The sequence below is a fragment of the Typopeltis vanoorti genome, chromosome 4, assembly GCF_054136105.1.
Source record: "Typopeltis vanoorti isolate ZY-2024b chromosome 4, IOZ_Tvanoo_1.0, whole genome shotgun sequence".
Lineage (NCBI taxonomy): Eukaryota > Metazoa > Arthropoda > Arachnida > Uropygi > Thelyphonidae > Typopeltis > Typopeltis vanoorti.
In genome coordinates this window covers 97,923,063-97,949,692 of record NC_143552.1, presented here as the reverse complement: position 1 = coordinate 97,949,692, position 26,630 = coordinate 97,923,063, and the positions used below count along the sequence as shown (strand labels likewise).

Below are 26,630 nucleotides of genomic sequence, written 5' to 3'. Positions count from 1 at the left end.
TTCATTTGGATCATATTGGGCAAAATAATTGCCTAAATTACTGGCCAGTTTAAGACCTTCTTTAATAATATCAGCAGTAAAAGTAGGATTATCTTGATCATTATCATTAACTTCTTCGCTTTCAGGAGTCTCAGAAACAATCTCCACTATTTCATCTTCGCTAAGAGGTTTATCAATTAACAATTCTTTGATATCTGCCGACGTAAGATTATCGAATCCTTCTTCGCCAATTTCACATGCCAAACTTATTATATTGGGGAATTCTGCAGTGTGATTGAAGGGAACAAGAGCATTCTCTTAGCACATGCGGGCCAAATAGCTTTCCAGCATGCATTCATAGTTTCTGGTCTCAATTCAGATAACAATAATCAAACCTGCTCAATACAATCCATAATTGAAAATTTTTTCCGTACATCCATAACTGACAGTGTTTCATCATCATTTAGCTTGTTCAAAATGTACTGAAATGTTCGTCTGACATAATATGTTTTAAAAGTCGCAATTATACCCTGATGTAGAGGTTGTAGCAATGATGTGGTATTGGGCGGCAGAAAAAAAAATTGCACATTTGGGTGTTCTATGGCAGGATGACCAGGTGCATTATCAAGAATCAAAAGCACTTTAAATTTGAGACCCTTATCATTCAAATAGCATCTAACTTCTGGCACAAAATGTTTGTGGAACCACTCAGTGAAAATATCAATGGTCACCCAAGCTTTTTTGTTGGCCATCCAATGAACTGTCAATTTTTGAAAATCTACGCCTTTCATTGGCGGTGGTCTTAATGATCGATTTATGAGCAGTGATTTTAACATTAGATCTCCTGAAGTATTCAAACAAAATAGGAGTGTTATGCGATCCTTTGCTGCTTTGAACCCACCAAACCAACAGTTTTTTGCATTTTTGATACGTAAGTTCTGTTTGGCATTTTTTTCCAGAAAAGGTCGGTTTCATCCATATTCCAAACTTGTTCACGAGTGTAACCTCTGTCTTCAATTGCAAGTTTTTATGGAAATGCTTTAGCAGCTGTTTCATCAGTAGAAACCGTTTCACCTTTAATTTTTATATTATGAAGAGCATATCTTTTAATAAACTTAGCCAGCCAACCATTGCTTGCATGAAATTCATATTTTTTCCGATTGAGATGAAGTATCTGGCTGCAGTTTTTTAATCTGTTCATAAAATCTCAATGCTGATTGCTTGATGGAATTTCCGTCAACTGGCATTCTTTTTTGTACATTATCTTCTATCCACATCACTAAAGCTTTTTCAGCCTTTTCTAGAACAACATCTCTTGTGTATGATGATAATTTCGCACTCGATTTTGTACCAGAACATACCGCTTTTCTAATAGCCTCTTCATTTTTCTTTATAGATCTAACAGTTGATTCACGGAATCCAAAAATACTTACCCACAGCCATCGCACCTTCCCCAGTTTGAAGACGATCTAAAATTTGAATTTTTATATCCAAGGAAACGGCTTTCCTTTTTTTTTTTTTTTTTGGTTATTGGCAACATCATGTGAGGGCTGGATTAAAATCTTCGGTTAATGAAATAAAAGTTTGAAAATTACATATAGCTTACCATTTATCATTTCTTGGCAAAATTATTGATTTTATAATGCGATTTTTATTTTGATTTCACTTAAAAAATGCAAATGCAAAAGATGCGGTAACTGTATTGTCTACTCAAACACCAAATTCAAACTACTAAAAACTGCTTTTTTTATGTGCAGTCAGTTATGTAAAATTCGGGGAATTCCCAATAAATGAAATTTAGAATTTTCTTAATTGAAACGAGAATGCAAAAAAAAAAAATCTCAGAATTTTCTAAAATTTAGAATTTTCTTAATTGAAACAAGAATCCAATTCTACAAAATTCTCAGAATTTTCTTGAATTACATTAGACTTTAGGTTGGTCACGTAAAAAGTGAATAAAAATTGCATAAAAAAATTATTTTTGATATCCCAATTTACGTAACTCCGAATTCGCGTAAAAAAAATTCACATAAAAAGAGGTTTAGGGGTGTGTGTGTGTATTTTTTTTTCCCATTTTTTTTTTTACTCCCATTGAAGAATGGTGCAAAAGATATTGTTAAGGACAATGGTTATAGACAGACTTGAAGCTTATGATGTTTGAGCACTGCATGGTTTATCAGTCAAGTAGGAGGAATGGAGGATGTTGTCACTGTTGGATATCTATGAATAGGACTTGAGGTCAGTGAGAGAAACATACATATATATACATACATCTTCAAGGCCCATCTTTCCTAATTGGGTTGTGGGGGCAACAGCTGCAAGAGAAACTTCCAATGGTCACGATCCTCTGCCACCAAGCTCAGGTGTTCTGGTGGGATTCCCAAACGTGTCCACCCAAGGTTTTGGATATAATCTATCCAGCGAGTCCTTGGCCTTCCACGTGGCCTCCCACCCTCTGGCTTGGCAAAGAGGGCCTGTTGAGGGAGCCTCTCTTGTGGCATTCTGACCAGGTGCCTGTACCAACGTAACTGTGATCTCTCAACACGGAGAAGCAGCGGTTGAGTATTGAGGGTTTCCCGAATTGCAGAGCTTCTTACTCTGTTGAGTCTTGTCAGCCCCGCAACCCCTTGAAGGAACCTCATTTCAGCCGCTTGGATTCGTGTCCGCATTCTTTCAGTCATTACCCAACTCTCATGACCATAGGTGAGGATGGAAACATAGACCGTATTGAAGACAGCCAGCTTTGCCTTCTGGCTTAACTCCTGCTTCAATACTACCGAACGGCCAAGCTCCCACAATATTGAGCTTGCTAAGCCATAGGAAAATGAGAGTAGGTGATATGACTGATCCCCGAGGCATACTTCCATTGGTAGAAAAAATGCTGGCTACCATTACACGAAGTGAATGACCAGAGAGAAAATTGGCTACTCAATTTTCAGATTCTTTTGGATGCCTTGAATATGTCAAGTGCAGCAGAACAGGTTTTTCTTCAAACTTTTCCATGTATCCAGAAATGGGTGATGTAGGCAAAAAGATGGATCTTGAATGGCAGAGTCCACTAGTGGTCATTGATTAACTGGTAGGTCTCCAGGTGATGAAGAAGTTGATTGTTGACAGGATGAACAACTAGTTTTTCATCCTGCAAACAGAAAAAAAAACGTTTTGAGGAGAGAAAACTCTGCCACTTCTTTATTATTCCAGAGAGAGAGAGTACTGAAGGTGAGTTCAATTTTATCCCTTTTTTTTTTTTGGGATGGGCTTCATTGGCATCCTTCTTTGTTGTGCAGTAGATGTTAACTGATTTATAGTAGACTGTAGAACTCATATAGGTCAGATGGAAGTTCTGGACTACACTTCTTAAGTACAACCAGGAGATACTTTCAGGACCTGAATCATTTTTCTGTACCTTCTGGTGAAAGGTGCAGGAGAGATGTAGTGTTTCTTGCATAGTTGAAAGTGATTGGTCTTGGTCATTTATGAAGGAGTTGGAGGCGGAGAATGATTGAAAGAAAGGTGTATTGTTTTTTTGCATGATTGAAAGTGATTAGTCTTGGTCATCTATGAAGAAGAAGAATGATGGCAGATGGTCAGTTTTTGTTTTTTTTAGTTGTTGTTATAGTAGTGCCATTCAAGCGAGAGGTGGAAGCACAGAAGGAAAAAGTTATGCATAAATATCTTTGCAAGAAGGCTACCATTGACCTTTGGCAGACTCCATGTAGGCTAGGAATGAAGCTGTTTTTGTTCCAAGCTATCTGCAGTGTAATGATTTTTATTCTGCTGCAGCTTTGGTATACTTGTTGGAAAACCTGGATTTGAATATCATGTGAAAATTTTAAATAGTGCATAAAATGAAGACCTTCATTCCATCCATCCAGTTCTCATTGGTCCAAGACTGGTTGAGCCCCCTAATTAGAGTTTTAGACAGTTTTAGAGAGATGCAGCAGAGGAATGGCAGCTCACTTGCATTCCTCTGCTGCACACCTCTAAGGGTAAGTATTTTGATGTTTATAAATATGTGTGTGTATGTGCATGAATCCTGTTTGCAGGATGAGCAACTAGTTTTTCATCCTGCAAACAGAAAAAAAAAGTTTTGAGGAGGAAAAACTCTGCTACTTCCTTATGAGCTAGCTAACTCACCTTCACTTAAAAAAAAAAATCCTAATAAAGGTTCTTTTGCATACTAGATGGGATTCAAACCCAAGTCTCTCCATCAAAGGGCTTTGTCTATACTGACTAGCTATGGCGACTCGCCTTTACTTCATTGTGGATAATTTCTGTAACTCAGAGTAAGTGTTTGTATCTGGAAAGGAACAATCCTGGTGGTCATCCCACTTGGCACTGTTATAATGCCAAAGGATAAGAAGATGAGAACAACTAAGGTAAACACATCCCACAGCAACTGAAACCTGAGAAAGATTACAGGTGACCTCAGCAGTACATTTGGAAGGAGAGAATTGGTTAAGAGAAGATCTCAAGTGTTGTGTGAGTAGTAGGGATAGTCTGGCATTCTGGTTGGTAGATGGACAGTTGCATATATATTCTGTATGCAACAATATATTCTATATTTCTATATATTCTGTATGTGCAACTATATATATATATAGTTGCATATACAGAATATATAATCGCCTTTTATTAGTTCTTTTGATTAAGATTTTGCTGGCCTGACAGCTGTTTCTCATTGGAAATAAGGAAGGCAGAAACCTTAAAATGACAAGAATCGTCATTTAATACCAAAGCAATTCTGTTTCAGAAAATTGTAATTTTCATAAGTGAACAGCACTAGGTGCTTAAGAGCAATTTTCAAAGAAGAGCCTAAATGCATTCATTTTGCCATTATAAAGTAAACAGATCAATCCATATTTCATGAATTGATTGCACTACTTAAGAACTTAGAAAGTTTTTTAAGTAGTGCAGGCTAAGTCAACTCCAATGCCTGAGGATTGTATTCTCATAAGCTATCTCTCTTCTTTATTTGAAACTCTTCAGGTTTCTATATATATAGTTTGGCTATGAAATAAGCATGTATCTTTAATATCTCCGATTTCTGTTTACTTTACATTGCCAGAATGAAAACTTAGGATCTTCTTTGATAAAAAGGAAAAATGAAATTTTGCTTTCCCTAAATATACTAGCTGTCAATTTTGAAATAAATGAGATATTGTAATGGAGGATATTATACATACATCTGCTTTATTGTGTGTTCCCACTTTCTTTTTAAAAATCAGCTATTTCAAAGAGAAATAGTTGGTTAATACCACAGATTCATACCCGGGATATTGTTATTATGATAAATTAAGAGATTGAGTGACACACAAAGGAAATTCAAAATAATATATTTATTTACAAATAATATTTGTGTAGATTTTTCTGTATTATCTTAAATGGTGTATGTAAAATGTTTGTTTTGCACGCACTATATGCAATTTTTCATTTCAAATAAATTATCTCCCAAAGAGAATAAAGGCCCACACGTTTAACACAGTTCATCATCATCATCATCAAATTCCTGCCATGTACCCTCAAGGGGTGTACAGGATATGATAGTACTACATGAAAAAAACTACATCATTACTAACTTCCTATCTACAATTTTCCTCCAAATCAGTCTGTTACTTGTCAAGACTCCAACATTATCAGATCTTATATTTCTATCGTCTAAGGCACTTTGTACCGTATCAATCCACCTATATCTTGGTCTTCCTCTGGGTCGTTTTGCTGCCAACCTGCAGAGAACACTTGTTTTGGTAATCTTTCCTCGCCCATTCTGTTTAAGTGACCATACCACCTGAGATTAGCTCTGCTAAAGCATTCCTGGATGCTGACAATGTCAAGTTCTTTCCTAATATCCTCGTTTTTAATATGATATTGCCATTGATGCCATCTGTTCACGCCTATAATCTTTCTCAGGACTCTCATATCTGCGGTCTCTAGTCTTTGGTCAAGTGTTTTACTTCTGACCCAGCTCTCAGATCCATAAGTTAAAACTGGTTTGAACACTGTCTTGTATACAGCTAATTTAGTGAAATTTCTCTCTTATTCCATATGAATTTATTCAGTTGACTTCCCACCATACCAGCTTTGCTGATTCTGTTGTCTATTTCTATATTTAATTTACTATCTTCAGTTAAAAATCGTGCCTAAGTAGCTGAAATGTTTTACTTGTTCCACAGGTTCAATATTCACATCACAGTTGACGTTTTCAATGATTCTGCCTATTTTCATTGTCTTTGTCTTTTTATTGCTGACCTTCATACCATATCTTTTACAACAGTTATTCAATGTAGTCAGAGAATCTTGCAGACTTGTAGCAGATTTATTTAGAAGTATAACATCATCTGCATAAAGTAAAGAGCTGACATTAACATCTCCAATTTTGATATCATGTTTAATACCACTTTCCTTCATAATGTGATCCATATAGATAATGAATAACAGAGGGGATAATGTACATCCTTGTCTCACACCAGATTTAACATCAAACCATCTTCCTGTACTTCCTTCAATTCTAACTGCTGACTTATAACTCAAATAAAGACTAAGTATAGCTCGATATAATGCCCCATTGACACCATATAACTGCAGCGTATTGAATAGCTTCTCTCTTGGCACCTTATCATATGCATTTTCCAAATCAACAAAACTTAAATACAGATCTTTGTTATATTCCCATGCTTTCTTGACTATTTGTCGTAAAGTGAAAATCTGATCCTGACAGCCTCTGTTTGGCCTGAATCCAGCTTGTTCTTCACCATGCTTTTCCTGCACAAATCTTCTCAACCGTTTCTCAAGTATACTTGCATAGATCTTGCCAGGAACACTCAGCAGGGAAATACCTCTGTAATTCTCACATTCAGTTTTATTTCCCTTTTTATATAGGGGTACTATGAGAGCTCTACTCCAATCATTGGAAATTCGTCCCTCTATCCATGCTTTCTGGACAATGCAGTGCAGCCACTGTAAGACTCTTATACCACCATACTTCAGCATTTCTGGACAAATATCATCTACTCCAGCTGCCTTTCCACATTTCAAGCCTTTGATGGCTTTTTCTACTTCACATATAGGCAGAATCATTGAAAATGTCAACTGTGTTGTGAATGGAGAACCTGTTGAACAAGTAAAACATTTCAGCTACTTAGGCACAATTTTTACTGAAGATGGTAAATTAAATATAGAAATAGACAACAGAATCAGCAAAGCTGGATGGTGGGAAGTCAATTGAATAAATTCATATGGAATAAGAGAGAAATTAGTCTGAACACTAAATTAGCTGGATACAAGACAGTGTTCAAACCAGTTTTAACTTATGGATCTGAGAGCTGGGTCAGAAGTAAAACACTTGATCAAAGACTAGAGACCGCAGATATGAGAGTCCTGAGAAAGATTAGAGGCGTGAGCAGATGGCATCAATGGCAATATCATATTAAAAAGGAGGATATTAGGAAAGAACTTGACATTGTCAGCATCGAGGAATGCATTAGCAGAGCTAATCTCAGGTGGTATGGTCACCTAAATAGAATGGGAGAGGAAAGATTAACAAAACAAGTGTTTTCTGCCAGGTTGGCAGGAAAACGACCCAGAGGAAGACCATGATATAGGTGGATTGATACGGTACAAAGTGCCTTAGACGATAGAAATATAAGATCTGATAATGTTGGAGTCTTGACAAGTAACAGACTGATTTGGAGGAAAATTGTAGATAGGAAGTTAGTAATGATGTAATTTTTTCATGTAGTACTGTTATATCCTGTACACCCCTTGAGGGTACATGGCAGGAATTTGATGATGACATATGTATATGTATTCCTGCCTGCATGCCTGGTGAGTGTTTTTTACCACTGTGCTGTCATCACTGCTTGTTTCATTTAGCAGTTTTTCAAAGTAATTACTTCATACTTCAAGGATATCTTTTTCTCCTGTTTTCATGTCACCTTTATCATCTCTAACTCCTTTTACAGCACTCTTTCCTCCATTTTTAAGCTTCTTCAACAACCTCCAGAATATCTTACCACCTTCTTGATATTTATTTTCTATATTATTGCCAAAGTCCTCCCATGACTTTTGTTTAGCTAGTTTTACACAGAGTTTAGCATTCTTGCATTTGTCTCTATATTCTCTAAGAGCACAAGGTGACTTATTTGACAGGAACTTTAGAATAATATAGAATTTTCTATATTATTGCCAAAGTCCTCCCATGACTTTTGTTTAGCTAGTTTTACACAGAGTTTAGCATTCTTGCATTTGTCTCTATATTCTCTAAGAGCACAAGGTGACTTATTTGACAGGAACTTTTGATATGATTTCTTCTTTTCCTTCACTGCCTCTAACTTCCTGTGTCCACCAGGGAGTTCTAATTTTTTTATCCTTGCAGACAACCTCACCACATGCCTCTCTGGCAGAATCAATCAATGTTTTCTTCAGAGCTTGCCACTGCATCTCCAAGGTTTGGTTGCTGTTCTCGAACTCTTTCATTTTTTCTTCAATAATCTTTGTGTATTTTAGTCTACAGTTCATATCTGAGAGCTGCTCAACTTTTATTCACTTTAAAACTTTCTTACATGTTATTCTTTTCAATATGAAATTCAATTTCATCCTGCTCAAGACTAAATAGTGATCACTTCCAATTTCAAATCCTCTGTACACTCTGGTGTTCTGCACCAGGAAGAAAACATCACTATCAACAATAGCATAGTCAATGAGACTTTTCTTATTCCTTGCTTCTTCTCTCCATGTGAATTTGTGCACATTTTTATGTTGGAACATGGTGTTAGTAATAACCAGTCCATGTCCTGAGCAGAAATCTAACAGATATTTGCCATTATTATTAGTTTTGCTCTTTTCTCCAAATTTTCCCAAAATATTTTTGTATGTCTCACAATCATTTCCTACTCTGCTATTTAGATCCCCAACAAAGATCAACTTTTCCTTTTTTTATTGTGTCAGTTGCTTTTTCTAAAGCCTCAAAAAATTCCTCCACTTCTACCTTAGTAGAACCTTCTGTGGTACCATAGGCACAAATAAGTCTCATTGTCCAGTTCCCCATTCTCATATTTGCCCACATCATTCTACTTGAGACTGACTGCCATTCAAGAAGATTAGCCTTGTATTTTGTGTTGAATACTATGGCTACTCCTTCTTTTCCTTGATTTTCATTGCCTGAATATAACATTTTGTATTTATTGCTCCGAAAGATCTCAACCGTTTTGGCCTTTTTTGTTTCAGTCACCCCTATTATGTCGATCTGGAACTTATCTAATTCCTCAGCTAGTTCCATTTCTTTGCCATTCAGGCTTCTTACGTTGATAGTACCGATCTTTAACTCTGGTGATGTTGAGTTGGGGTTTGTTTTCATATTTATTCCAGTAGCTGACTTATCACTGTTCGCCCTGGTTCCCTGGCGAAAACAACAGGGGCCTTGTTTAACCAGGCGACACCCCAGCCGTCATGAAATTTTGTCATGTTGTACCATCATTTTTTATTTTGGTTTAACCAATAAGAATATAATTTGGTCGGCTAAATCCCAAATTGCCAGCCCATCCTCGTTCGTTCGGTATCCAAGTAGATACCCAACAGGGTACGCCACGAGAAGGTGAGAATTGGACATTAGGTCAGAAGCCCTGGTCGGTTTTCCCCATTCCTTTAAAGGCTATGTGGAGGTCTCCTCTCAGTTATACAGCTTTGACCCTTAAGCACCCCATTCAAAATCACAGGATTTTCTGAGAATACACAAACTTAAAACTCATAAACACAGTTTCTTCAGCTGTCAACAATGGCCATAAAATATAAATTTCTTAACTCATATCTGTTTTTCCTCTAAAACAAAAAAAATAACTTTTGAACAATCTTTCTCAAAAAAAGAACGTATTTCTTTCATATCTTCTTTGGCGTATCAGTTCCTTTCCTACTTCTTTAGTGTATGGAGATAATTTTAAAATTCCCAGTTTCCTTGTGGAAGCTTCATCATTATCCTTAAATACAAAAAGTTCATTTCTTACGGGGTTTACAGCACTTAGCCAAAATACGCTTTTTGCATACCATATCAAAAAAGGAACCGCCTTTGCTTCGGGAGAATCGATATAATCACAAATTTACTTCATATAAAGGAAATTTATCTGTTAATTTTAGGATAACTATTTGTTTCTCTCATAACATTCTTATCCATCTTTTTGGCATCAGAAATTCCCTTAAAACTATTTTTTCCTTAAAACTTCCAACTCCCTTCTCTAAATGTCATCTCTTTTTCTGTTCTAATGAATGTGACAGCTGTTATATTTTTCTCTTTCACACTCCTTCAACTTCCTCTTTGAAAGTATGATGTTCGTGCAAGCACATTATATCAAAAAAGAAACTGTTCTTTGCTTCGGGAGAATCGATATAATCACAAATTTACTTCATATAAAGGAAATTTATTTGTTAATTTTAGGATAGCTATTTGTTTCTCTCATAACACTCCTATCCATCTTTTTATCCATCAGAAATTCTCTTAAAACTATTTTCTCACTAAAACTTCCAACTGTCTTCTCTAGAATGTCATCTCTTTTTCTGTTCTAATGAATGCAACAGCTGTTATATTTTTCTCTTTCACACTCCCTCAACTTCCTCTTTGAAAGTATAATGTTTGTGCAAGCACACTACTGTCTGATGCGGTAATCAACATGGCAGTGAGATGAAGGACTCTTGTAAATAAGTTGGCAGTTCTTCAGTGCCATGAAAACATCGTCGGAAGGTTCAATAATTTTCTTCTCTCAAGTTTATGTTGTCTTTTTACAAATAAAATATCACAGTGAAATAGTTTTCAATGGGCCGTAAGTAACAAAACTTTCTTATATTAACATTTCTAATTATTATAAGAAATAATGCATTTTTCCACTATACATTTTTGGAAATGCTTAACTATGTGATAAATAAATAATAAAAAAAAAAAGTTATCCTTTCCTTTTTTATTTAATTATTTTATCAAATTCGGCTTACTAAAAACAATTAATATAAGATAATCAAATATTGCTAGATAGCATATATCCTTCACATCCTTATTTTATAGCTAAATGTAGAAATAAACTTAAGTTTCAAAAATTTACCAGATAGTTTGTAAAAATATAACTTTCTCATATGTGCTTGCTTGTAAATTTTTGCAAGTAAGAACATTTTTCTACATTTCTTACTTTTGCTTGTTTCCACATTTTGCTATTAAATATAGATGAATCTGTAATATTGCTAGAATTCCAGCTATGTAAGACAAATATAAGCTTCTCAGCTCTATAGTTTAATATTTTATTATGCACCCACCCACCTAGAGATCACTTATAAAGAGTGTAACATTTTGAAATAGCTTAGTTACTACATTGAATGAGGTGTTTCCTTCACTTCTGCTGGTAATTTTTTTGAATTTGGTCAAATGTAAAGCCTGGTGTTTGTTTTAGGCTTGTGAAACTCACTCAGTGCATTAATAAAATACGAATATATGAGTTTTGGGTAGAGTTTGTGTTCTTTAAATAGTGAAGCCATTGCTAGTAAATTTTTGAAACTTCACTTTCTTTTTACATTTGGTTATAAAATATAGATGGATCCATAATATTTTCCATTTTGATATAATAAAATCATCATTTAATTGACTCATATAACACGAATTATAAAATATAGATGGATCCATAATATTTTCCATTTTGATATAATAAAATCATCATTTAATTCACTCATATAACACGAATTTTTCTGCTTTGGCTGGCCGAATACCAAATCTTTCTCCTGATTCGGCTGAAACTGAATATCTGAAAAACACACCGAATTGGCCGAATATACAGGGTGTTCGGGATAAATTTGACATATTTATAATTAATTATATTTTTCCGTAAGTTACATGTATTAACACACACTTCTCTTCATTTAAAAGTTTGGACCCTTCTTCATTCATATACAAGATGTCAGAAAGGATGGATAGCTGGAACCCACCTGAATCATGGAAGAGAATAACTTGTATCATGATGATTCGTGCCCGCCATCAAAATAAGGATATTACGACTGCTGCCCAATGCTCCCTGAATACAGTAAAAACAATCAGGCATGAACTAGAGACTTGCAATGGTGACTACGAGGATGTAGCAAGAAGAAAGATCCCTAGCAGACGATCTGATTGCGTTCGTACAGCAGAATTCCTCGCAAATCTGCAGGAACAGGTGTTGAAGAACCCTGGCATTGGAATTCGGGCTTTGTTCGTGGAGTTGCTAACTGTAGTCAAGCCCTGGATAACAAGGTAGCCAATGGTAGGCCGTATGTATGGCAGCAGGATTCGGCCCCTTGCCACACCTCTGGGAAAAGTCAAAAATGGTTGTCTGAAAATTTCTACGACTTCACCAGTCCAAATGTTTGGCCTCCAAACTCCCCAGACCTTAACCCCATGGATTATTTTGTATGGGGCGCAGTTGAAAAAGACACCAATCGCACTTCCAGTAATACAAAAGCCCAGTTAATGGATAAAATTAAAACAGTTTTTGCAGCCCTTCCCAGGGAGACTGTAGCATCAGCTTGTTCGAGGTTCCGAAGCAGAATTGAAGCTGTGATCGATGCTAATGGTGGTTATTTTGAGTAAATCTTGTTGATAGTATTGTAATTAACTCTGCCTGTAATGTTTTTTTGTCAATTCATTAAATTTAATAGATACAAAGAAGATTTTCTTTTTCCTTACGAAACTGTCAAATTTATCCCGAACACCCTGTATGTATTACACCAAATATACAACCAAATATTCAGTGCATCCCTAGTATAAAGTATAAATTTAGGTGATTCATGAGTTTATGTTGGGGTTACCTTAGACTTAAGTATTACTTTGTATCATTTTAAATTGTTTTTGCTAATCCATCCACAAATGCTCTGCTTTTAAAACTGAAAAGACCTTTTGCATTATAGTAAAGCTCCCATATACTAAATTTTATTAAAATCCAGCCAGAAGCAGAATTTTTTATACACTTAAACAGAGAGATAGACAAAAAAAAAGATAAAATAAATAAATGAATTATTATATATATATCTTAGTAATGAAAAATATTTTCTCTTTTTTTATTTTCAAAGATTGTAGAAGAAGAAAATGTAAGTGATGTTAATAAAGAAACATTAACAGAAGATATACCTGTCAGCCATTCATTTACTACAGGTAGTTGTAGGCATTCATCAAAATTGCCTATGTTAAACAATTCATGTGAAGAAGTAAATAAATCCAATGAAGCAAGTGACGGTCAGAAGAATAAACCTATAGGCACAACAATCAAAAGCATTGATATATTCAACAAAAATGAAAATAGTAAATCACAAATATCTGTTTTCTCTGAAGTTGGTAGCACATGTGATCCTTTGAAAGTCAAGCCTGTTGAATTACAGAATGTTGGGAAAAAACTCTTTCTAGACAAGAAAAATTTAAATAAAAACAGATTAAAACAAAAGAGCAGAAGTAATTCCACTGAAAATGGATTAGTTTCTGTGATTCCAGAGAAGAAGAAGAAATTGAGGCAGTTTTTACAGGTAAGAAGAATAGATATATATATTTAGTTATCTGTTATGGATATTTGATCTGTATATAGTTGGTGCTTACCATAGGGACCAAAAGAAAATTTGTTATAATGGGAAAGTTTGTTATAGTGAATTTCTTTTAAAATAGCACTGATGTTAGTCCAGACTTTTTATGGTTTGTTATAATTGTGTGAGTGACTTTGCTGTAATGGTCTTTGTTATATGATAATTGAACATATATGATAAATTTTTTTCACATTTAGCTCTTTTAAACATGAATATGTTAAAACGTGCTAAATTAATAAAACACACTGCTTGGAAGGAAGTCAATGGCTATCATAGTGTGAGGAACAAACAGCAATGGCACTCCACCTTAATAAGATACAGGACCTCCGTCCGCTGTGATGACTGTAGCAATCCTATGGGGCATTCTTTCCGCAAGCATACAGTACTGATCAATGGGAATTTTGGACTATTCTTATAGGTATGTAATGAGGTCCTGGGCAGTTGTGGGAATGAACATTCCTTGACCTTTCTTGATGCTCCAGTTCATCCCACAGATGTTCAGTAGGGTTGAAATCAGAACTCTATGGAGGGCAGTAAAGTGCAGTTACAGCAGCAGCCTTCTGACACAGTGCATTGTCTTGCTGAAAGAGACAACGAATAGTTCCATAGAAACACCACAAAGTAGGAAGCATTGCATTGTCTAGAATGGTCAGATATCTCTCACAGTTGTTTGTGGCACCACAATCATAGGTCTGGGGCCAAACCAGGAAAAACAGAATCATATCATCACCCTGCTACCTCCGAATTTCATAGTTAGGGCTAAGCGCTCTGGTGGTAAGAAACGTCACTGGGCATCTGCTCAATAGAGGGTGTTGCATGATTCACCACTCCATAACACAGCTTTCAAGGTTCCACGTGCCACTGTACATGCTCTTTGCACCACTGAAGTTGACTCTGCATATTGGTTTGGGTAATATGCAGCTTGCATATTGTGATCCTACCATGGGAACTCATGTTGCCAGTCTTAGTTCTGAATGATATCGTGCAGATTCGTGTTCCCCTCAATGCCTAGAACTCTGCATTCACTGTGTCAGGTGACGAATGGTGATTTTTCCATATTATCCTTCATAGCACCCTACAGTCATGTTCAGTGAGTGTGGATCATTCACTGTGGATAGCACTTGAGGCTGACTCCCTGCTCTTCCATCTCAGTATGGTATCACTGATTATTGACTTGTGATTGCCCAGTTTGTCGACAGTTTGCTGAACAGATAGGCTGGCAACATGGCACCCTATCACAATGCCTCTTTCAATTCTGCCATTTCCTTTCTTGCAGCAGTTTCACCCAGACACAATTACACTGACTTGGGAGCATCATATTTTCTCCAGTTTATACCAACTGCAAACACGTGACTTGTTACATGGCACAATGACCTTGCCTGTTGGGGGAGTTTCCATTGAGTTCTTCCCAAGCTGTGTGTGTGCTTGTGTTTTTAAGAAAATGCCATCTATAAAAGGTTGTAAGCCTCTCTCTCACTCACTCTCACACTGTAGTACCATAGATGTCTCTTACTTTAGTAAGAGTTTGAAAGTCTAACACCCCTGCTCTTAAGACCAAGTCACTTCAGGACTCCAGAATTGTGGTCTCACACCAGGTAATGAAATTCATATGTTGTGTAAGAACATTAAACATTCATGCCTGTTTGTTGGGAGTGGTGGTGTTATCCATTTGGCTAATCAGGCTGGTAAATTATATATTTCAGGTTAAAATATTTGGATGCCTTTTTAGCACATGTGATGAGAAGCCTATCTCTTGGTTAGGAAAGACCTATCCTATGTTCAAATTCTTCTTGCTAAATTAGCTGGTCCTCTCATGTAGTAGTACCTGAGAGGATTTTGCTTTCTGGAAGCAAAATTTTTGCTTTCAGTTTCATTTTCTCCAAACATACCAGCATATGAATGATCCAAAAATCACCAAAAAAGATGTATTTTGATGATTGAGGGATTCAGAAATTCATTGTTTAGTTATAAATTAAATGCCTTAGAGGTTTATGCAATACTGTAACATCGTTGTTATCATCAACTCCTGCCATATATCTGCAAAGAGGATGTCCAGTATACTTCGATAAGCATTTCATTACCATTTGTTTCCTATCAGTAGTTTTCTTCCAGATTGGTCTACTGCAGTGATTCTTAGCTAGGGGCCACAGAAAATTTATAGAACATTTCTAGTTTTTAAAATTTTGAAATCTCTTAAAATAATTATTTTTTTGCTATATTATAAATATAATATTTTGTTTCAAACTTGTATCGTTTTGTATTAGTAATCTGAATTATGCAGTTTAATGCAGTAGTTTCTTTTGTGGTGGCACCACAAGTCGACTTTTCACTGCTGGCAACACTACCAGTAGTGACATCTGCCTACTGGATGTGTGAACATGTGATAAAAGTGATTCTCTGAAGTTTTAAACAGTACTAGTACAAATCCATAGAACTTAACATCGTTAAGTGCTACTTGAGTGCAATTACTTTTTGAAACTTTCAGTGCTGCAGTACTGATTTATTTTTTATAATTTACCCCCTTATAAAATGAGCAAACAAAGAACATTATTTGACTTCCTAAATATAAATACACCTTGTAGTTCAAAAAGAACACGTGAAAGTAGTGATAATTCCACTAATGATGTAAATGTGTGTGAAAATAATGCCAGCTGTAAATATAAAAATAAGTGAAAGTGAACAAAGGAAATATATATATGATACAAGTTATATAAAATTCGGATTTATTAGTGTAGAAATGGATGAAATGCAAAAACCACAATGTAATGTTTGCAATGTAATCCTCTCAATTGAATGTCTGAAACCAAATAAATTAAGAAGGCATTTAGAAACAAAGCATCACCAATATAAAGATAAACCAGAAAAGTTTTTTATAAGAAACAATGAACTGAAAAATCAGAAGTCCTTCATGAATGCAATAATGTTAGAAATAAATCATTAGTTAAAGCTTCGTTTATAACAGCTTTGCATATTGCAAAATCAAAGAAACCATTTACAATAGGCAAAAGTTTATTGAACCCATGCATGATTAATATTTGTGAGGAACTGTTTAGAATATCAGAGTCTAACAAAATCGAAGAAATACCTATGTTGAAAGATATTATTTGTCATAGAACTACACTGATTGCGGACGATCTCCAAGAACAGTTAATTCAAAAAGGTTTTGTTGTGTCCCCTTTTTACCATCCTATAATTGTTAATTTCTCTTACAAGTTTATTTTTTTATCTTGTTTGTAACAAATTTCTTGCTATACGTGATATCACCCAAATATAAGGTATCTAAGCTTTTGCTCCCCTTAGTATCCTAAAACATTTATATTTTTTAGCTGCACCATTTAGGATATTTAGTTTATGAAAGAAAATCAAAACAAGAAGCAATTTCTTAAATATGTTTAGGTGTGAAACAATTATGCAGTCGTGACCTTGAACTCGCAACTAAATTTTTTCTCCCCCCCTATGGCTAGATTCGTACGTTATTACAAGCGATGCATTGAATGGCAATTTCAGACAACTGAGTTTTCAATGAGCAAAAGTTTATTATACACATAAGCAAAATACAATACATTAAAATTCATTAAAACTTAATTCAGTACTAAGCTGAAGCAATACGAAGCAATACTAGCAAAACACAAATGATAAGTTATAAAATTCTATGTGGGAAGGGTGATTATGCCGCCACAAAAGACTCCACACATACGATAAAAGGATCCTCGCAAATGTTAACAATTGATTAAAACTTCTCATCTGTCTGAGCACAATATTATGATACAATACCTTAATTAAACACAATTAGTTTATACACGTTAACTCACGAGAGTGGGTTAAACAGTCAGCTCAGACAAAATATAGATGACATACATGAGTTACTATAAACACGATTTTTTTATCTATTAACACTGACAAGCCTATGCTCTTTCTATTCTTAAATGCACTAAAGTCCTAGTTCAACTCTCGTTCAAGTCTTTCAATAGATCGGTAATTGAACTACAATCACAGCTACATAAGATTTGAAATAATATAAGATTTTACAATACCGTTTGATAAGGATCTTCTATGCTAGTCTCTGCTCTTACTCGTCTGTAATTACTGAGATTTCTTGGATCAAGGTGGGCCTTCACGTGTTCAGCACATTAAGCTTCTTCCAAGGAAACACAATGGATCTGAAATTCTGTAGTCATGAGATTCACTACGTGGGCACCTACTTTTCCACAGATTTTCCTTTTTTTGTCAAGAACATGGTTGATATAACATGCAGTAGTTACCTTTCTTCTCAGCTGTACGGCATCCCTCCTTTCTATAATAGGGAATTGGGACCGAAATCCCACTTACTTTGTTCCTTGTCGTGGTGGAAGGAGAGAACTCCGGACCGTCACTCAGGAAAATCACATAAGACAACCCATACGAAGACTGGAGAACCAAGAGAGAGAGCCCACGTGGAGGGGGTTCCTAACCCTTTTATACCATGACTCTACTGGCACCTTCTGCAATCAGTCCTCCTCCCCCCGATGTCTGGATACGTTTTCTGTGACCAGTTAGGGTGGCGTTTTTCTGCCGAAATTTCCCGTGGGCCGTGTGCATGCGACTGACTCATAGCGATGTCCAAAATCGGGAACTTTGACCTTGGACCTTACCTTGTTTCTTGCTAACCCTATGAGTTACATTTATTAAACTTTATCAGCTTACCAAATTTTTCTAAGAATTGGCATTGTTTCAATTGTTTAACAGTGAGCCTTTACATGCAAAATTCTTATGACCAATATTCTATAATTTAATTATCTTATTTATAACAAATTTTTTATGTGAATTACCAAATACTCTCAGTTGTATTTCTTTTTGTTGTTGTTTTTTTAGATGCAAGTATATTTTTCTTTTTTATTAAAGATTTCTACTTGTTAAATTGTGACAAAAATTAAATTCCTTTTAGGAACTTTATTAATCACAAACTTTAACAGTTTTCACTGCAAATAGATGAATCAACTGATGTTTCCAACAATAGTTTCTGTTTGGGGTATGTGCGATATATTGACCATAATAAAGAAGATATATTTGAAGAAATGTTGTTCTGTTTAGAACAACATTTTTGGCAATGCTGCCAGTAGTGACATCTGCCTACTGGATGTGTGAATATGGCCTTGAACTTCAACTTCTTATCTATTAAATCTCCAAGCTCCCTTGTCTGATCAGTTTCTTTTGGCATAATTCTACCAATATTATTATTATTAAGAGAGACCTCCAGGGAGTCAGAGACTCATCGAGGGAGGCCACATACTACATGTACCAGTTACCATACTTATTCTTGAATTCATTCACACTGCTGCACTCACAACATCCAATGGCAATCCATCCTATGAGAGAAAAAAATCTAGCCCTCACCCCATTCTTATCAGCCTTTTTTCTCAGCTTCCAACGGATGTCCCTCCTGTTCTTTCCCCACCCTCCATAAATTTAAAAATTCCATCAATTGAAATCCTGTATGACCCTTTCAGAAGTTTGTAAGTTTCAATCATATCACCCCTCTTTCTCCTATTTGCTAGTGTCTGCAGTCTACAAATTCTCAATCTGTCTTCATAATCAGTATTCCACAATCCTGATATCCTTTTTAACACTCTCCTTTGTACTCTCTCCAATATATCAGAATCACAATGGAAACCAGAAGACCAGACTTGTGCACAATAGTCCAAGTGAGGCCTTATAAAGAGGCAAAATAACAACCTTATCTTTACATATTAACGTTCGTTTCGGCATTGCAGTTATCTTTTGAATTGTATTTGCAATCTTTGCCACATGCCCCCTGAACTTCAACTTCCTATCTATTAACACTCCAAGATCCCTAGCCTCATCAGTTTCTTCTAGCCTTATCCCACCAATATAATACGACATTGGATATCTAATCACGCTGAAGTGAATGACTTTACATTTACTGACATTGAACTGACACCTATTTTCCCATGCCCACAATCCCACCTATTCAAATCATTCTGCAAGTACTGCATATCAGCAGCATTCCTGATTACCCTACCTCTCTTTGCATCATCAGCAAATAGCTGTACGTCACTTGTCAAATCCTTCCTAATATCATTAATGTATAGATTGAATAACAGTGGACCAAGGACTGATCCTTGTAGTACACCACTTGTTACCTTAAATCTTGCAGACTTGCTCATCTCCCGTATACCACTTTTTGATATCTGTCAGTCAGCCATCATCTTATCCATGCTAATATTCTATAATCCAAACTCATTTTCTCCAATTTATGCAACAGTCTTCCACGCCGTATTCTGTCAAAAGGCTTAGCAAAATCCAAAAGTATCATGGTGTATCCATTCCCCTTGTCTAGTTCAATGGTAACATTGTTATAGAATGTGAGCAAGTTGCTAAAACATGACCTTCCCTTAGTAAACACATGTTGTTCATTGTTCATTAGTAAAGATTCACTGTCAACCCATTTCTGAATGCAGGCCCTAACCAATTTTTCCAAAATCTTCACCACAAGTCCTGAGATACTTATTGGTCGATAGTTTAATACATTGGTCTTTGCACCACCCTTAAACAATGGAATTACCATACATTCCTGCAGAATCTTCCCTGTTCTGAGACTCATATTAAACATCCTGGTCAAAGGAATGACCAGGTAACACTCTTTTAGCACATGCTGATATCCCATCAGAACCTGAATTCTTATTCAATTTGTGCAACAGCTCTAATACCTCATTGTCATACACCTGCATTTCTTCGTCTAGTGAAGAGGTAACAGTCAGCTCAATGTTGCGTACATCAGGTTGATAGCTTTTAACAAAATGGGCACTCATTAACCGAACAACCTCTTCTGCATCTATAACCCTCACGTCATAATATATGCCATTAGATATCTTATTACACAAAAGTGCATAACTTTACATTTACAAACATTGAATTGACAGCTATTTTAACATTCAACAATTCCAGCCTATTCAAATCATTCTGCAAGTGCTGCATGTCAGTCACGTTCCTGATTACTCTATCGATCTTTGCATCATCAGCAAATAGCTATATGTCTCCTGAAATCTTTCCTTTTCATATCATTAATGTAAAGACAATGACAATGGATCAAAGTCTGATTTCTGGAGTACACCAGTGGTCACCTTAAATCTTGTGTACTCACATTCCCCATAAACCACTTTTTGGTATCTGTCAGTCAGCCATCCTTTTATCTAAGCTAATAGTTTATAATTCAATCCTATATTCCCCAGCTTATGTAAAAGCCTTCCTATCCAATAATAAATTTAGTTTAATCCTTTATCCAAGTGTGAGCAAACAAAGTTCGTGCCTGTAAATATCTTCAGGACTGGGGTAAGGTAATACAACACCAGGCAACTCATAGCGAAGGTGGACCAAACTAACATCACTCCTATCTCAGTGTCTCCCATAATGCAAAACACATCTCCTTGCAGATATGTATAATATTATGCATTAAGGGAAGGACCACTACCCAGACTAGTTTCGACCTTTATTGCGGTCTCTTCAGTGGGAGCCAGGCCAAGAAGCAGAGATACCAGGCAGAACCATTAGCAAGGTCATCTCTACCTATAGGAGTTGCAAAACGGTGTGCCACCTTTTTATTAAATTACTCTGGATTTAGAGAAAGATGTTGAAAGTTTATTTTTCACTTGGTTAGACTATAATAAATTTAGTTTTATCCTTTATCCAAGTATGAGCAAACAAAGTTTGCACCTGAAAGTATCTTCAGGACTGGGTAAGGTGGTACAGTGCTGGGCAACTCGTTGCAAAGGTGGAGCAAGCTAACATCACTCCTATCTCAGTATCTCCCATAATGCAAAACACATCTCCTTGCAGATATGTATAATGTTATGCATTGAGGGAAGGATCACTACCCAGACTAGTTTTGACCTTTATTGAGGTCTCTTCAGTGGGAGCCAGGCCCAGAAGTGGAGATACCAGGCAGAAGCAATGGCGAGGTCATCTTTACCTATAAGAGTTGCCAAAAAGTGTGTCACCTTTTTATTAAATTACTCTGGATTTAAAGAAAGATGTTGAAAGTTTATTTTTCACTTGGTTAGACTATAATACTACCTTACCCCAGTCCTGAAGATATTTTAAGGCACAAACTTTGTTTGCTCACACTTGGATAAAGGATTTAACTAAATTTATTATAGTCTAACCAAGTGAAAAGTAAACTTTCAACATCTTTCTCTAAATCCAGAGTAATTTAATAAAAAGGTGGCACACCTTTTGGCAACTTCTGTAGGTAAAGATGACCTCACCATTGCTTCTGCCTGGTATCTCCACTTCTGGGCCTGGCTCTCACTGAAGAGACCTCAATAAAGGTCGAAACTAGTCTGAGTAGTGGCCCTTCCCTTAATGCATAACATTATACATATCCACAAGGAGATGTGTTTTGCATTATGGGAGATACTGAGATAGGAGTGATCCTATCCAAAACTTTAACAAAGTGTAAAAGTATCAAGGTGTATCTACTTCCCTTGTCTACTCACTCATAACATTATTATAAAATGTGAACAAGTTACTTAAACATGACCTTCCCCTTTGTAAATCCATTCTATCCATTGCAAAATATAGATTTTCTGTCAGTCCATTTCTGTATACAATCCCTTACTAACTTTGGCAAAATCTTTGCCACCACTCCAGAGGTACTAATAGGTCAATAGTTAAACATCCTCATTATGCATTCAGATTATCATATATTATTTCCACTCCTGTGCTGAAACTGAAATTATTCAGCCATGTTAAAGGCATAGCCATTGCAATTCAATGCTTTTGTTGTAGCCTCTGTGATAATGTTCCACCAATTCCTATTGCAAAATTCTTATCCAGTTTATGCAACATCTCTAGTATCTTATCCTCCACTGAAACAAGTAGAAATTTATGTGTTAGCTTTTCATGTTAATTTATTTAATGGTTTTAATTAACAATACAAGAATAATAAAAAAATAATATTTATTTAACCTATTTGCTGATATATTGCAGATATTATATCCAGCAAGTATCATCAGAACACAAAAAACAGTTGTCACATTACACGAATAGAAATGATTTAGTTAACAGTGAGAATTTAAAAAGTTGTAATGGACAACCCAAGGCACTAAAGTTCCATCTGTCGTTTGATGAAGAGAGAGAAAACAAGTATTAATTTTATCTTAAAATGAATATCTCCCAGAGTTTTGGTACATTGATACAGCCACATATTGAGATTTAGAGAATATATATTAAAGCTGCTGCTACTTTCGAAAACAGTCTCTCTTTTGCTTTTAATGACTTCTTCATTGCATAAAATATTTTATGCAATGAAATTATACAATTAATACAAAACAAGAAAGATTAAGGCATGAAAAATATATATTTCAAGGCAGTGAATGTAAACATTAAAAGTAAAAATTTATTTTAGTAATCCACCAAATCCACATCAGATTTTCTCCACCACTGCAACCTCCCATGGTTTTCCCTGTATATAAAACCTATCCAGCATACATCCCTTCTTAGTATGAAATAAAAATCTACTTTGCTTCTATAGACTGTGCTTTATTCTATTCTGCCAGTGTTAATTACTTGCAGTTAGGTCACAGCAACACATGTGCCTCTATAATGTACTTAAAGTGAGAGCACAAGAACAGCTATTATTTATTGATGTTTAAATATGGCTAGTTACATGCCCTAAATGTATTTGAATTATATCCTTTTATCACAGTTTTTTCCTTTTTTGAAAATATTAATTCTATAATACCTGATTAGGTTGCTTTTAAGTCCAACTAGTTTTAAAGAGAAAAGTGATTTCTGGGTATTCATATTTTAACATAAAACATCAGAAGGAGCCTCAGAACTAGCAGAGGAATTATTGTATTGACATAATTTGTGTTACTCAAATGAAGAAGACTAAACAGGTGATGTACTATTTAGATACTGCTAAATAATAACTATAAATATTTTATTATTCAGAGAAGAGGAAGAAAATAGCTTTAGTATTCATTACTAAATATGAAGATAAATTTTTTGAACGACAAGCACTTTCAGAGTGATGTTGACAAATTTCAAAATGGGGGAATTGAATCATGAGATTTATTTGTGCCTATAGTCCCACAGAAGGCTCTGTTATAGAGAAAGTAGAGGAATTTTTCAAGGCATTAGAGAAGACAGCTGACATAAAGAAAAAGTTGGTTCTTGTTCACATCTAAACAGCAGAGTAGGAAATGAATATCAAACACTGAGTTGGAGAAAAAAGCAGTGGTAATGATAATGGTACATACATACATACTTGCTAGATTTCTGTTCAGGACATAATACACCAATGGTAAACATATAATGTATCAGTAAGAAAAATCATAATTATTAACTGTGTTATTGTTGATAGTGATATCTTTACACAGGTTCAGGATAAAATAGAATTAGAAAATAGAAATTTAAAATAGAAAGTGAACTATTTAGTTTTCAGCACAATAAAAATTAATATCATATTGAAAAGAAAAAAGAAAAACATATGAATTTTAAACATTCAAATAGCTTTCACAAGTGAACTTTAAACTCAAATGGACAAATATTATTGAAGAAAAAATAAGAGTTTGAAAACAAGAACCAAATCTTGGAGACTTTAGTGGCAAAATCTGAACTAAAAATTGCTTGATTCAGTGATGAAGCTTACTCTTCCTTGCTGTCTTTTAGTGAGCTAGGAATAATTAGAGACATTGCACCATTTAGTATTATTTTTTTTTCCCTTAAAAGAATGTCTCCTCTCTGTTCCCTGATTCTTCTTATAAGTTTTCAATAATACTATAAGTTTGTGCAGGTGATTTATGTGTGTGCCTAAATTATAAGGACATATGCAATTAATTTCATCCCATAGTAGTCTGTTGCACCACTCATATACAAAAATCTTTAAATTATTGATTATTCATTTTTCTGTAATAAATCTCTCTTTCTCTTTTCTCATCATCATCAACTTCCTGATATATACCCTGAAGGGGTGTACAGGATATGATAGTACTACATGAAAAATTTACGTCATTACTAACTTCCTATCTACAATTTTCCTCCAAATCAGTCTGTTATCTGTCAAGACCCCAACATTATCAGATCTTATATTTCTATCTTCTAAAGCACTTTTTACTGTATAAATCCACCTATATCTTGGTCTTCCTCTGGGTCTTTTTCCTGCCAACATAGCAGGGAACACCTGTTTTGCTAATCTTTCCTCTCCCATTCTGTTTAAATGACCATACCACCTGAGATTAGTTCTGCTAACACATTCCTGGATGCTGACAGTGGCAAGTTCTTTCCTGATATCCTCATTTTTAATATGATATTGCCATTGATGCCATCTGTTCATGACCCTAATCTTTCTCAGGCCTCTCATTTCTCTTTTCTTCACACCTTACATATTCCGCTCATGCATTAGTGTTCTGCACTGTAGTGTAGAACACAAATCATGTGCATGATTCGTGTTCACTTTTACTTGCACTTTTACACTTAATTTGCTTCTTTAGTAAAAGCGAACACGAATCATGCATATGATTTCATTTCATTTCAATTTTGAAATGAATGTATCTTGAATTTGAAATGAATGAACCTTGAATATTGAAATGAATGAATTTTTTTTGAATGTTGAAGTTCCCTTCATCATTAGTTGCTTATATATTTTGAAACTAGTAAGAGTGTTTTCTCTGCATAGCTTTGGCTTTGGTGAAAAGTGCGTATGTATGTGAGTGCACACGCATGCATGCACACAAACACACACACGATTCATAATGTAACTGCCTGATATGTAAACAGAGTAGAGACATTTCTTTTGTTCCATCCATAAGCAAGTAAGCTGTGAGAGAAATCACATCCACTTGCCATGAATTGTGTTAAGCAAATTGGTCAGTTTCCATTTGTTGTTATTTTCTTAATTTTCAGTTGATATGATGGATACATATATGTTTGCATTTTTGATGAATCTGGTGAATGATCTATAATTCTACCATAATTTTACCATATATGGTAAAATGTTTATCTTCCTTGTTATTCATGCTTGCATGTGGTTAAAAATTCCATGTAATCCTAGCTAAATGAACAAAGGAAAGGATTAGATAAAGGTATATATATATATATATATATATTAGATATCATGGATATTAATACACATATTTTACTGAAGCATTTGATAGGAACTTGAGTGTAAGTAATTTGGTGTAATAATTTCTCATGGTGTATTTTTAATTACGTTATTCTCATTTCTTTTGTTTAATATTTGATACAATTTGGTAAACTTTGGAGTAAATCTGATTGTTTAAAAAAATTGTAAAAAAGAAAAAATCAGAAAGAGAGAGATGTTGGACATTATGATCATTGATAATTCATGGCTAACATTACCATGAAAGTGCAATAATATATCTTAAATCATATCTGGCATTTCATTGCAGACTTCCAGTGGAACATTTACTGTGACTGAAATGAAGAGTAGGATTAGTCATGATTCAGAAAAGATGAAAGAACAAAAGATGACATCAAAAGAGGTATTTGCATAATTATTTTGATATTCATTACAGATTTATTTATTGTTATATATATAGTAATGTAGTATTGAAGCGGGAGTTAAGCCAGAAGGCAAAGCTGGCTGTCTTCAATACAGTCTATATCCCCATCTTCACCTATGGTCATGAGAGTTGGGTAATGACCGAAAGAATGCGGACATGAATCCAAGCGGCTGAAATGAGATTCCTTCAAGGGGTTGCAGGGCTGACAAGACGACAGAGTCAGAAGCTCTGCAATTTGGGAAACCCTCAATACTCAACTGCTGCTTCTCCGTGTTGAGAGATCACAGTTACGTTGGTACAGGCACCTAGTCAGAATGCCACAAAAGAGGCACCCTCTTTGCCAAGCCAGAGGGTGGGAGGACACATGGAAGGCCAAGGACTCGCTGGATAGATTATATCCAAAACCTTGGGTGGACACGTTTGGGAATCCCACCAGAACACCTGAGCTTGGTGGCAGAGGATCGTGACCATTGGAAGTTCCTCTTGCAGCTGTTGCCACACAACCCAATTAGAAAAGGTGGGCCTTGAAGATGTATGTATATAGTAATGTATCATTTT

At 35.3% G+C, this 26,630-nt stretch overlaps 1 protein-coding gene across 2 annotated transcripts in view; it reads left to right on the top strand.

The window, feature by feature from the left end:
* Ns2 (nucleostemin 2) overlaps positions 1-26,630 on the top strand; it is a 208,449-nt gene that overhangs the window by 177,671 nt on the left and 4,148 nt on the right. For both annotated transcript variants that reach the window (XM_090391934.1, XM_090391935.1), the window contains exons 15-16: positions 13,048-13,494; positions 25,959-26,051. In XM_090391934.1, the coding sequence (XP_090248060.1) occupies positions 13,048-13,494; positions 25,959-26,051 (540 nt within the window). The remainder of the gene's footprint in view (positions 1-13,047; positions 13,495-25,958; positions 26,052-26,630) is intronic.